The sequence below is a fragment of the Eurosta solidaginis genome, chromosome 1, assembly GCF_040869045.1.
Source record: "Eurosta solidaginis isolate ZX-2024a chromosome 1, ASM4086904v1, whole genome shotgun sequence".
Lineage (NCBI taxonomy): Eukaryota > Metazoa > Arthropoda > Insecta > Diptera > Tephritidae > Eurosta > Eurosta solidaginis.
The window spans coordinates 324,515,298-324,529,804 of NC_090319.1; the positions used below are offsets into that span (position 1 = coordinate 324,515,298).

At 39.0% G+C, this 14,507-nt stretch overlaps 2 protein-coding genes across 2 annotated transcripts in view; one reads left to right on the plus strand and one right to left on the minus strand.

The window, feature by feature from the left end:
- On the plus strand, positions 1-9,119 carry LOC137244136 (MKI67 FHA domain-interacting nucleolar phosphoprotein). The gene is made up of 3 exons (XM_067772713.1): positions 1-187; positions 888-1,226; positions 8,260-9,119. The coding sequence occupies exons 1-3, from the start codon at positions 98-100 to the stop codon at positions 9,040-9,042; spliced, it is 1,212 nt and encodes a 403-aa protein (XP_067628814.1). The 5' UTR covers positions 1-97; the 3' UTR covers positions 9,043-9,119.
- btn (buttonless) overlaps positions 9,039-14,507 on the minus strand; it is a 21,782-nt gene continuing 16,313 nt past the window's right edge. The window contains exons 2-4 of the mRNA XM_067772725.1: positions 10,068-10,142; positions 9,309-9,493; positions 9,039-9,255 (exon numbers count right to left, since the gene is read on the minus strand). Coding sequence (XP_067628826.1) covers positions 9,187-9,255; positions 9,309-9,493; positions 10,068-10,142 — 329 coding nt within the window. The 3' untranslated portion in view covers positions 9,039-9,186. The remainder of the gene's footprint in view (positions 9,256-9,308; positions 9,494-10,067; positions 10,143-14,507) is intronic.

Here is a 14,507-nt window from a genome sequence, read left to right on the forward strand (position 1 = left end):
GACTTAAATAAGAAGAAGAAGCAAATTATTTAACACCGCACGTGTACCGTATTGTGATTTGTTTTTATTAAAGTTTTAGGATATTCAAATAATTAAAATGCCTCCAGTGCGCAAAATTAAAAAAGGAAATACCAGCGAACCTATAGCAGCACCCACCGAGAAAAAAAATTTAGTGGTTTCCGGGCAAGTAAGTAACAAAAAATTTGGGATCGAATTATTGTATGTAGCTTTTTTTTGGTAATTCTTTACGACAGCTGACTGCTAATACGCGTCCAAAATATTGAGAGAGATATCTAACGACGCGTGTTGACATCAGTAATAATAATCCGAGGACGGAAAATTTAAATTTTGACTTATTCAAAAGATATTAACGAAAAACCGGAAAAAGACTCACGAGTACCTCCGAAACCAGGGGTGGTATCCATATACTTTTGCGCAGAACACCTTTCTGCGCTGGCGCCCTTCGGCCGCGCTTATAAAGAATTACACTGGGTGGGTCCAACACCGGTTGGGAGACTAAAACTATATCCGCACAAAACACTTATATTCACAATTTTTTTTGTGGGTACACAAACATTACAACAACCACATCAAAATCGCCAACTTCAACTGCAAATATCTCTGGACAGAGATGAAATTTTTCTTTTCCGCCTTCGGATTATTGTTCTCGAATTTAATACGCGTCTTTTGATACCTCTCTCGATATTTTTTTACGCGTATTAGCAGTGTCATGCTATCGTAAAGAATTACCCTTTTTTTTAGTTGGAAGTTCTAAAATATTTCGGAATTTGTTGTTCCACCACAGACTTCTAAAACTGGCAATTAACGATTCGCTGACAATATATTAATAAGTTAACCATTTTCATAATATTGTTGCTTATTTACAGTTAGAAAAAAGGATCCAGAAACAACAACAAGGGCAAGATAAGAAACGTGGAGTAGTTTTTGTAAAACATTTGCCACATGGATTTTTAGAACAACAATTAAAAAATTACTTTGAACAATTTGGTGATGTTACACGCGTACGGCTTGGACGTTCACGGCGTACTGGCGGAAGCAAAGGATATGCCTTTGTCGAATTTGAATACCCCGAAGTGGCGGAAGTGGCAGCTGAGACAATGGACAATTATCTTATGTTCCAGAAGGTAGTCAAAGCCGCTTACATTCCGCCAGAAAAACAAATATACAATTACTTCAAAACTTCAGTACGCAAAGTAAAAGATAAGGTAATACAAAGTAAATGGTGTTAACAAAGAGTTGTAAATTTTATACTTACAATCTTCATTATTATACTAACTAAGAGATTCTAAATGGTAATAGATTTATTTTTGAACTAATATGATGGAAAATTTTTACCGCTAAACTTCCTTTTCAATAACAGCAACTTTGCGTGCATTACATAGTTTGTAGATTATGATATTGTCTACATGTCATCCAGAAAAGATTTTTAACACGCTTTTATTAGCTTGGCCTGTATGTAACGGAATCTTTGAATTTAATTTTCACCGGTTTCTAGAAGTCTGATTAATTTGAAACTTTGCATACGCATCAAGGACCGATGACAATGTATTAATGTGATGGTGTGGTGACATAAGGTCAACGGCCATAAGGTCAATTGGCCTTATTACCACTTTGAATGGCCATAAGTTTGATTCAAACTTTGCAGTCATATCAAGACTCGATGAAAATGCATTAATGTGATGGTGTGGTGACATAAGGTCAATTGGCCTTATTACCACTTTGAATGGCCATAAGTTTGATTGAAACTTTGCACACGTATGAATGGTCGAAGACATGCATTAATGTGATGGTGTGGTGACATAAGGTCAACGGCCATAAGGTCAATTGGCCTTATTACCACTTTGAATGGCCATAAGTTTGATTGAAACTTTGCACACGTATCAAGGCTCGATGACAATGCAATAATGTGATCGTGGGGTCACATAAGGTTAACGGACATAAGGTCAATTGAACTTGTGACCACCCCAAATGGCCATATATTTGAAACCTTGCACATAATGCGAAACACGCATTCCTTTGTTAATGATAGAATTGGATGCGTGGCACATCTACGAAAGAGCATACTGGAGCCCTTTTTAACACGCTTTTATTAGCTTGGCCTTTATCTATCTATGTATCTATATACCCATGTATGTATGTAACGGCATCTGGAGTGGAGCCGAGAGCTCCGGTAATGCAGAGCTCCGAACTCCGATGCACCTTTTGAAGCATTTTATGATAGGTACTTTTAGCAACTATCTGAGAGGAAAGATATGAAATGTCAAATGCACCCCACGCTTTTTACTCTGAATTAAATTATTCTGTTAATAACTTAAATTTTATTATAATTTTATTTTGAGGTGATTAACTATAAACGATTGTTTGACCTTCTACTGCTGTTGCTTTTTAATTATTATTATTATTATTATAATTATTATTTATTTATTATTACGGCGTTTTAAGCCTAAAACTTTGATTATTACAAATTTTAAATACATTTTAATAATAATAGGATTTCTAGCGTTTGGGGTGTGGGAATGCATGAGATTCCGATCAGCACGGGAACTGGTGGTCCCAACGGGCGAGTCATGGAGTCATATCATTGAGAGGTTGGAAGGACGTGTTCTCAATCCTGCCCTACTCCAAGACGTATGACAGTTTTATAATTTATGCTGTCGGAATGCATTTGATTCCGGTCAACCCAAAAGCTAGCAGCTCAGCAGAATAAGCCACTCTTATCGGACGGTTGGAAAGGACGTGTTTCCAATCCTCCCTGTACCAGCTTTTATGGGTGTTTTGGAGACTGACTTAGACTTTTTAAGAGAGTCTAATAGTGCTTTTTACTGTAAAGCTTGTGCGTGTGAGCGTCGTGGGTCGATTCGATCGCCGCCCGCCTCTCTTAAATCATCATCTAACAAAGCGTCATCGTGTATTGTAAATGACCTGCCCTTGCTGCCTGCTGGTTCACTCAATGAAGATATGCAAAACAAAAACAATCGCTATAATTTGTGCAATATAGAAAAAACATTGAAGTCGTTAGTGTGTGATATTGCTGTGCTAAAAGGCAATGAGGAGAAGATTTTACGTCTGCTTAATACATCAATAGACGAAGGTAATCGTTTACGTCGACAAGTCAGCGACCTGCAAGTAAAGTTAAGCTCTATGCAGAATGCGCTCTGTAACTTGCCGCAGGCTACCTGTCGCTCTCGCTCTTCCTCTGAGTCATGCATTGCTGCTGTTTCCATTGTTCGTTCGAATGTGGGTATAATTGGTGCTGCACATTCTAATGGTACTTCCTCATCGTCACACACGACAAGTGAAAAAGTATTTATTCTTTCTGCTTTGCCTGCTGCTTCTAAACATACAGCAGTTGCTAATACGTGTGCTATGGCTACCAATGTTGATGCTTGTTCTGCTGTTAAAAATAGTGCTATGAACGTTGAAAACAACAAAAATAATTCTTCAGTACCAATAGATATTAACAATGCTACCACCACTGCTGTGTCTCAAACGTATGAGAATAACTCTGTTAATAATTCTGCTAATAGTGGTAGATCGTTTGCTTCGGTTCTTAAATCACAGGCTAATAACTCTAATGTTACCTGTATGGATGGCGCTGGTAATAAAATCAATGTTAATACCAAACAAACATACAAACGTCGTAAGCAGCCTAGCACTGTCGGTTCGATTACAACTTCTGCACCTACATCTATTTCTACGCCTGCATCTTTATCCCCTTCTGCGCTGAAAGATAGCACTGAAGTTTTCAAGCGTCGTATGCCAAATTTCGTTGGCTCTAATGCTAATAATGAGTTGGGAGTCGTTGGAATGATTTGGCTTCACCTATCGTCATTTCAGCCGTCAGTTTCTTCTAATGATATTATTAGCTACCTGGTAAGGCATCTGAAGGCTGATCGATCTAATTTTTCATGCAAAGGGCTCGTTAAGAAAGATACACCTGTTGACTCAATAACCAAAGTCAACTTTAAGCTTGGCGTTACTAATGCTGTTTATGAGAAAATTTTATCGCCAAACTTGTGGCCTGCTGGTGTGAATGTTCGCCCTTTCCGTTTTTTTCCTCAAGTGGAAAAGCAACTCCAGTTCACCTAGCTTCCAGCAGTAATGAGAACATAATTAACAAACAGCTTAAAGTGTATTTCCAAAATGCTTCTGGTATCAGGACTAAATCGCACATTTTGAGAGCATTTAGTTGCCAATTGGAGTACGATATTTTTGTCATTGTTGAATCCTGGCTTACTTCGGATTTCTTCGACGCTGAGTTCTTCGATCCCAAGCTATTCGTCGTTTTTCGTAAGGACAGGGATTGTACTAAAACTGGGCGTTCAAGAGGGGGTAGCGTACTAATTGCTGTCCAACGCAAGTATAATGCCTCCCTTATTATGTTAGATAATTCTGATACCAACCTTGACCCGATCTGCGTCAATGTCCGTGGTTCTCCACAGTCTGGATCTCTATATCTGGTTGCATCATACATACCGCCGAACAGCTTGGAAGAAATTTACAAAGCTCATGTTAACAATATATCGTCCCTAGTTTTAAGTAAATTAGGAGATAATCACTTATGTGTTTTAGGGGATTTTAACCTTTGTGATATTTCTTGGTCTCATAGTTACTCTGCTTCAGGCCTATTACCTAATAATATTACTAAGTCTTTTGAGTCATACGTTATAGATAATATCCTAAGTCTAAATTTGCATCAAATCAATAGTTTCAAAAACAGGCTCGATAGAATATTAGATCTAATTTTTATTAGTAATGACATAAATTCTAATCTTTTTGAGTGCCATGCGCCATTCGCTCCGACTGATATGCACCATTCTGCTCTAATTCTTAAACTCGAATTTTATCAGTTTGGAGCTCGCTCTTTAATTGATGATTTTTCATTTAACTTTTCGAAGTGTGATTTTTCTAGACTCGATCAGGATCTAGCTGAAATAGACTGGGCCAATTTGCTTTCCATCTCTGATGTTGGTCATTGCTTTGAAATATTTAAGTTGACTCTCTTTGATCTGTGTACGAGGCATGTACCAGTTGCGAAAAGGAAACCATATAGGTTGCCATGGTACACAACAAGGTTAAAAAAGTTGAAGAATTTAAGAAACAAGTTCTTCAAAAAGTTTAAAAGAACCAAAAACCCGTTATTTCTTACCAAATATAAACATTATGTGAAGGATTTCAACTGTCTAGAGAAATTTCTTTACAGAAACTACATTACAAGCTTTGAGACGAATATAAAGTCTAACCCGAAAGCATTCTGGAATTACGTTAAGTCGAAGAAATCTCGCTCCTCGGTGCCTGCCACCGTCTTCTACAATGACAGACCTGCTAACACTCCCCACAATATGGCTAACGCGTTTGCTGATTTTTTTAGTTCTACTTTTGCTAATAATGATGCTAGTCCCTCGTCTGACTTCTCGTCTGAAATTTATTCATCCCTAAATTTTGGTTCAATGTCAATTTCATCTGAAGATATCTTCAGTGGCATCTCGAAACTGAGCAACTCTACTAAAGCTGACATCGATGGTCTCTCGGCTGCCTTGCTAAAAGGATGCACTTCCCTAGTTGTACCGTTAGAGATCATGTTCAATTTATCACTTAGCTTTGGTGAGTTTATTGATGCTTGGAAATTCGCCACGATAACTCCTATTTATAAATCTGGCAGTAAGACTGATGTCTGCAATTACAGGCCAATTTCAAAGCTTTCCACAGTTTCTAAGCTATTTGAGTGCGTTGTCAAGGAAAAGATTTATTTTTCAGTGAAGCACTTGATCTGTCCGAGACAGCATGGGTTTGTTTCTGGTCGCTCTACCGTTTCCAATCTTGTGGAGTTCAGTGAATATTGTATCTCTGCCTTTTCATCTGGTCTTCAGGTCGACTGTATTTATACCGACTTTTCCAAAGCTTTTGATAAGGTATCGCATAATGTTCTAATTCACAAACTGTACTGCCTTGGCTTTCATTCAACCTTTTTGCAGTGGCTAAAATCATATCTAAGTAATAGATGGTGTGCCGTCTCTATTGATGGGGTATCATCAGATCCATTTTTGGCGACATCGGGCGTCCCGCAGGGTAGTATTTTGGGACCATTGCTTTTTATCTTATTCATCAATGACATTAGCTCATGCTTCTCTTACGCTAGATTTCTGTTGTACGCCGATGATCTCAAAGTTTACTCTGTTGTAAATTCCGCAAACGGTACGATTAATCTTCAAGCTGATATTGATAAACTTTACTCATGGTGCATTAGATCTCATCTTTCATTAAATATAAATAAATGCTTTCACGTAACCTACTCAAAATCTCGTTCAAATCTAACAGTTCGTTTAGTATCGCTAACAGTACGTTGCAGACTGTTGAAAAAATCAAAGATCTTGGGGTTGTATTTGATACAAAATTTATGTTCGTGAACCATATTGATTGCATCGTTGCCAAGGCCTATGCTATGCTAGGCTTCATGCGGCGTAATAGTTCGAAGTTTTCTGACCCGTATACTTTAAAAGTACTCTACTCCTCATTCGTGCGTTCTCATCTTGAGTATGCTACCATCATTTGGAGACCTTTCCAACAATTCTCAATCAACAGGCTTGAGCGAGTTCAAAAAGTTTTTCTTAAGTATGCTTTACGGTCATTAAGGTTTACATACCCTCTTCCTCCATATACTGCTCGTTTACTTCTTTTGAATCTTAAATCCCTGGAAGCCAGGAGATCTATTCTCTCCTTGACTTTCTTGTTTGCCATTATCCACGGAGATGTAGACTGCGCTGACCTTGTGGAAATTAATTTTAATGTTCCAAGGAGGGATCTTCGTAATGTTTGCCCGTTTTATGGTATCAATATTAGAACCAATAATATTTTAAAGTCAGCTATTTAATTGTTTTTAAATTGTTTGTTATAAGAACTTATTATTTATTGTAAACTATATATTTACATGTATATTTTGTTATCTTTGTGTTAATATTTTTTGTATCTACCATTATTGGCAGTCTGTAAGACCTGTATCTTCATAGACAGAATAAATAAATAATTAATTATAATATATCATTGTTGTATGAATATACGTGATTCACATGAACACTCCAACTGTTTGTCTGGGACGATATTTTCAGGAATTCTTTCCTAATTTGATTGCGAGCAATATATGTATTTGACCTGATGCATAAGGTTCCTCTGTGTCTATTTGGATTGCCGTGTACGCTCAAGGATCAGTAACATGAAATACAGATACAAAATATTTTATCTTATTGGAAGGGTTTTGCAATATTCTAATACACTTTTTTTGAAGGTGTTTAAGTTTTCACAATTTTTAACATGATTAGGTAGTTCATTGAAAATTATTTTCTATTTTTTAGTTCGGTTTGCTATAAAAGCGTGTTTTTTTAGTTTTTTTTTTATATATTATTTATTTTAAGAGTCACTCGCCCTTTTAACTCTTTTATCAGACAAGTGGAGAGTGCAAGTTAATGTTATTGATTTAACAGTAAAATATTTCGAAAGTTTTATAGTTGCTGCAAGCTTGACAGACCTTTTTCGAATAAGAAGACGCACCGCTCTGTTGTTGTTGTTATTGTAGCGATAAAGACACTCCCTGAAGGCCTTGGGGAGTGTTATCGATGTTGATGGTCCTTTGCCGGATGCAGATCCGGTACGTTCCGGTACCAAGGCCGACCATCTCGGGAACGATTGTTATGACCATATGCGACCTTCTTGGCCATACCGCCCACCCACCCCTAGATCCATGAGGAGTTCGGGGTCGCCAGAGCCTCGGCTGTTAATGAAACAGGATTCGCCACGGATAGGTGTGGTTGAAAATTGGGTTTGGAGAAGCTATATATTGCGCTGGCAACCTGAAAGGGTTGCGCTACACAACCCCTTGAATCTGGTATTTTAATCACCTCCTACTACAGGCATACCTACCGCGGGTATATTCTGACCCCCTAACCCGCTGGGGGCACAGTACGCTCTAGTCTTAGCAGCTTCTGGTCGTAGGCAAACTATGTCCAGATTGATTTCATCACATATTTGTAAAATAATTCTCGAATTCAGATTGAGGCATACATGCATACATACATACATACAAAGTTTCATGCGTAACAACTTACGCTCCAAGTTGAAAGAGCTTATTCCTTCCTCTCCGTGAATTAATGTTGTAAACAAATCTTTGTTTTCTTTTGGACTACATACATATATAGTGCATATCAATATATTATATTTCATTTTATTTTGCATCTTCATTTATAGGCTGGCAAAGAAATATACGTATCACACAAAACTGCTGCAATTCAACGTAAAGTAAGGCAAATGAGTGATTGGTCGGCCAAGAAATATCAAAAACGTACATTGAAAAAGCTAGAAAAAATCAAAAAACTAAATAAAAAATATGCGCATTTGGGTATAGACTTTTCGAAGGTACTTCTTGAACAACCAAAGAAAATTGAAAACCCTAACATAAAGGCAGCCGGGAAACCTTCTACTTCAGCAAACAATAATGAAGATAATAAATCCAAAAAATTGAAGAAAGATCCAAAGCTGCAAGATCTTTTGGGTAACTCAATCAATGACGATGATTCTTCTGATGAAGATTACATTGCTGCCACACATGAAAGCGATAATGAAAATACTAAAGAATGCATTGAAGCAGAGGATAGTATTATGGATAGCGATGATGCAGAGTCAAGCAGCGACGATGAAACGTATGGCTTTACTAGGGAATCTGACGATGAAGAAGAAACTGTCAGTACTAAAGTTCCGTTACGAAAAAAATGCAAAAGTACAATTAATTATGAAAAGTCTATAAAAGCAACAAATGTTGATCGTTTTGAAAAATTAATTAAAAGAAAGGCACAGACAGGTGCTGTGCAAAAAGCTAAAAAACTGCATAAACCACATAAAACGCTTATCGCAAAAACGCCTATCAAAAGTCTGCAAATGAAAGCCGCAAAAGAAATACTAAAAGCTCAACCCGCAAAAAAGCCAAAAGCAGCGGGTTTAAAAACAAAGTCGGCTAAAACTAAAAAATTTTAGATATCAGTTCATTGTTTGTTTCTTTGTATACAATTTTTAATTACAATTTATAAATAAATATTCTTAAATTAATAAAAGTGCGTATCTATGTAAGTATAAATGTGGGTCTATGTGCACTTGCATTGTAAGAATCTCATTCGTACTCTATGCTGCTTGGCTTTCCAGTTTGAGGCGCTTCCACTTCATGCGGCGATTTTGAAACCATACTTTGACCTAAAATGTTAAGAATATTTTATTTTATTTAGTTAATCTTAGAAAATTTTTACCTGTCGTTCCGACAAATCTAATGCAACCGCTATTTCATATCTCCTTAGACGTGTTAAATAATTTGAATGCATAAATTCTGCTTCCAACTCTTTAATTTGTTCTTTGGTAAACGCAGTTCTCTCCTTTCGATTCCCCACAATATTGGGAGCATTAAAACTCATGTGCACTTCCGCTAATTTTACATCTAAAAAAGCAGTAATTTAAAGTGAATTCGAGATATATATGTACATACATGAATTTCTACATTTTTCGAGCAAGAAAGAAAGAAATATTATTCAGGAGTCTTAACCCTTTCGACTCTGACGGTACGTATGTATACCACCTGAACTTCAAACGTCTCTAAAACGTTTCAATTAACCCCCTTTGAGTTGTGCTATTGCCCCAACCATATATGTGTGGCGGTCTATGAAAAGGTGGCTTATGACTAAAAAAAACGGCTGTTAACAGCTGTTTCTCGCAAAAAAACAGCTGTTTCTCACAATTTCTTTTTTGAGTCATAAGCCACCTTTTCAGAGACCGGGTCACATATATTCTTTTCTAAATACATCCCGTTACAATTGGTTGTTATTTGTTTTCACTAGATCATTTTTGTGCATTGAAGATCAGTAAAATTGAAGTGCGAAGTTAGTTTTTTCAAGGTTTTTCTATGATATTAAGTGTTAAAGGCGCCAAAAATATTTTAAAAAAATAAGGTGTTTTAAAAGTGTTCACAATTTCAAACGTAAGTATTTATTAAAAACATATATTTTTACGCTTACCTATGTATATGTACCAGTACTCCGGTATGGTGGTACATATGGGTACCAATAGTGCCGTAAGTACTAAAATGAACCCTGAAGATATCCGAAAAATTCTAGAAGATGAAACTGATAGTGCCAGTGACTATGAAGACTTTTCAAGAGGGAGCTCCGACAATTTCATACCAAGTGATTTCACTAGTTTCACTGGTAACGAAGAGTCCGCAAACGAGGAAAATGAGGCTGCTGGTGGGAAGTTGCACCAATTGGTGTATCGAGCTCTAGCAGTAATAACGATGCATCAAGAGAAATGGATAATGGCCAAGGTGGTCCCGCTACTAAAGCCTGGGATACCAGCTAACATAGGAGAGTCGTATCGCCCGATATCTCTCCTATCGCCAGTAGCAAAGATGCTTGAAGCCATTTTGCTCCCCTACTTCAAAGCAAATTTGCAGCTAGCCTGTCATCAGCATGGCTTCAGAAAACTCCATAGCACCACCACCGCGCTAAATGCCATTAGCACCCATATAAATTGCGGTTTAAATCAAGACCCCCACCATAGAACAGTACTCGTTGCGCTAGACCTATCAAAAGCTTTTGATACGGTCAACCATGGCACGTTACTGCAAGACATGGAAGAGTCTACCTTCCCTATGTCTTAAAAGATGGATCACAAATTATCTGGGTGGTCGGCAGGCATCGGTGCAATTCAGAAACGAAACATCAAAACCGAGAAGAATTAAACAAGTGGTGCCACAGGGTGGTGTCCTATCCCCACTTTTGTTTAATTTCTACATATCTAAGCTACCTTCGCCACCTTTCGCCTCGCGAAAACTGGCATTATCACCGACAAAATCCTCCGCGACCTTATTTACAACATGGACGTCCCAAATGTCGACCATTTCGAACATCCACGGATGGTACTACGCTTCCGACTGTCCTACACCGCCCCCCCCCCCCCCCCCCCAAAAAAAAAAATCTGTAATAAAATCCTCAAATCCCTTGCTCGCAGTACTTGGGGAAAAAGAAAAAGAAACGCTCATTACCACATGCAAAGCAATTGGCTAGCCGATTGCATGCTACGCGTACCCTATATGGTCGCCAAGCCTAAAAACTACTTACTGGAAGAAGCTGCAGGCCTGCCAAAATACTGCTCTCGGAACCGCCACGGGCTGTCTTCTTATGTCCCCCGAATACCATCTACATAATGAGGCCAGAATACTCCCCATCAGGGAGAGAAATGAGATGCTAACCAAACAGTCCCTGTTGAATACCCAGAAACCTGGGCATCCCAACAGACATCTGATTCATGAGCCAACACCGCCCATGGGCTTAAGGCGTCATCCCCCTAAGCATTATGAGGAAATACGGCAACTGAGAACTCAGCCGTATGAAGCAAAAAAACACAAGCAGGTCCTCAGTGAACTCCACAAACAGGCGTCGGACCTTTATGCCAGGAATTGCCCGGTGAATCCAGTACTCAAAGAACAGTACCCAAAACTTGTCGAGGAGGAACGCATACTGCCCAGGGAAACGCGAGTCAGGGGGTTAGAATATACCCGCGGGTCAGGGGGTTAGAATATACCCGCGGTAGGTATGCCTGTCGTAAGAGGCGACTAAAATACCGGATTGGCCTGAAGGTTTAATGTGGCCATATAAATCGTTCCCGAGATGGTCGGGCCAGCTCCTTAATGATGCTGTGTTACCGGAGCGTACCGGATCTGTAAACGGCAAAGGACCATCACATCGATCACTCCCTAAACCGTCGGGGAGCAACCGTATCGCTACAACAACAACAACAACAACAACGCGAGTCACTCTAGCTCAACTTCGTTCTGGATACTGTAACAGGCTAAACTCTTACCTATCCAGCATCAGCAATTTCAGAGGTGTATTTAAAGTTTGACGCTTAGCAGTCCATATAAAATTTAAGCGTAAACGTCTATAGATGTAAAAAAAAACACGGCTAATGATATCCTCTACAAAAATTGCATTTTGATGTACTGCCAAGTGGCGACACTGTTTAGGAAAACATTTTTCTATTTGAAAAAACTTGATTCTAAATTTTTGATGTTCCTTTGAAAAAACTTATTTCGCAATTTTTGATGGTCCTTTGCCCTCGACTTGAACCCAGAATCTTCGGTGTGGTAGGCGAAGTACGCTACCTCCACACAACAGCAGCTACCTAGTTTGCAGCAGATAGTTTGTTACTTGTTGCGACTTAAACTACATACCACATAATTTAAAGAAACGCAAAAAACATATGAGTTTTTCATGTAAAACTATAAAGTAATTTTCATATTCGATTAACAATCATAATCTGGAGCCAGTATATGAGTTTGTTAACTTAGAGGCTGCGATGGATAGCTAGCTTAGTTGAAACCTTCATATTTATGAAACTGCCAATAAGGCTAGAAGTGTTTAGCATTCGTAAGGCGATGGTCAAAAGAATTTACCGATCCTTATGTTACGAAACCACTTTTTACAACATTGGTTATACCGATAATCAAATATAGATGGACAGTCTGGAACTCGTTATCAAGTTCATACAGATGCGTTAGAATTAAAAAATAGTTTTTACTTTTTGCCTTAAGATTTTCAAAGGGATTTTTTTATAATCTACCCCCTTATACTAATCGGCTGAAACTTATTAATCTTCCTACCCTTGCCAGTCGAAGACAGATGATTGAAGTTGTTTGCGCCTAATTGGCATCTCTATATGTAATCATATCAAACGTCAATTAAAGTAATTAAACAAAGAAAAACAAGTGGAAGTGTTCTTTATAATCGGCTATAATCCACGCGTAAGTAAAACTTACAACCCGCAACCCGCATTTTAACGCTAACATTTTGGTCCATCGACCCGGATCGCGCAATATTTCCGCAAAATACAGTACACATCGCTTTAATTTTATAAATTTCATAAAAACCCGCAAATAAAAAATGTCTTCGTTGAAAGTTCGCGATTCTGCTTTAAATGCATTAAAGCGGCATTTGCAATCGAGCAAAGCCGATTTGCTTGCGGTCGATGCAGAGGCTGCAACCACATATTTGCAATTGCTAGGGGAGCAGTGGGAACGTTTCTGCAAAGCACAAGAAGAAGTGGAGGTTTCGTGTGGCGACGAAAACACAGCAGCAGAAGAGCAGGCACGAATTCAAGGTGAGGAGTGGTATTGGATCGCTAAATCAAATTTTAAGCGCATTCTTGCGCCACAAAAGCAACCCACCCCTACAGTAACTCCGACTGCACCTGTACGCATGCCGCTACCCAAGCTGCAGTTACCATCCTTTAGTGGCGATCCAACGAAATGGATCACTTTTCATGACGCATTCTGTTTACTAGTGAATTGCAATGCAAGTTTGTCGGGCGGACAGAAGTTGCAATACTTGCGCAATTGTTTAAATGGTGAAGCATTGGAATTAGTTAGTAGTTTTGCTGTAAGCGACAGCAACTACAGTGAAGCTTGGGATATGCTGACAGCACGCTATAAAGTTATGCGTGTCATAGTGGATAGCCATATAAAAGCATTATCATCGATCGAAAAGGCATCGAAAGACTCCGCAAAAGAAATTAAACACGTTTTAAATTTAACATTGCAGCACGTTGGTGCGCTACGTGCCCTCAAACGCCCGGTTGAATTTTGGGACGACTGGCTTGTCCATTTGACTGTTTCGAAATTAGCCTATGAAACGCTAAAACAGTGGGAATTATCGCTTATAGCCGACGATGTGCCATCGTTTACATCGCTTCGAGATTTTTTGGAAACGCGAGCCCGCTCTTTGGAGATGGTGCCCACTGCCGCAAACGCACGTACAACTGCAAAGAACGTTTTGCATACAACATGCATCCAATTAGTACCAAAAAATCATCCATCATCAAAAACCGCTAAAACCACGTCGTGTACATACTGCAAAGGTGAGCATCGAATCTACACGTGCGAAAAATTCAACCAACTCGACGCGAGATCAAAGCTATCCACAATCAAATCAGATGGTGCATCTCTAAACTGCCTTAATAAAGGACATGTTTTCGCTAACTGCCGCAGCTCGTCATCGTGCCGCATATGCCAACGCCGCCACCACACGCTTCTTCATGCTGGTCTCAATACAAACGAGGCAGCTCCTGCTATGCGAAATGCCGTCCAAAACAATGTAACGACTACGCCGATGCTGAACGCGTAGTATTACTAGCTACTGCTAACATTTTATTGCAAGATAACTCCGGCCGCTGGCAGCCAGCCAGGGCACTGTTCTCCAACGGCTCACATGCTTCGTTCATCACGGAGCCCTGCGTTCAACGACTTCGTTTACCACGAAATACGTCATCAGCTTGCGTCACGGGTATTGGATCCGTACAAGGAGGTCGCACAAAGGGTGAGGTCAAGTTATCCATAGCGCCAAAGTCACTAAACTCTAAATTTCACGTGAGTACGCTTATTTTATCTAAAATTACTAACGACC

Bases quoted from the DNA above. Each gene is read 5' to 3' on its own strand.
- LOC137244136 (XM_067772713.1), top strand. From the start codon at position 98: ATGCCTCCAGTGCGCAAAATTAAAAAAGGAAATACCAGCGAACCTATA. The intron at 188-887 runs GTAAGTAACAAA...GCTTATTTACAG, and splicing joins ATTTAGTGGTTTCCGGGCAA to TTAGAAAAAAGGATCCAGAA. The intron at 1,227-8,259 runs GTAATACAAAGT...CTTCATTTATAG, and splicing joins TACGCAAAGTAAAAGATAAG to GCTGGCAAAGAAATATACGT.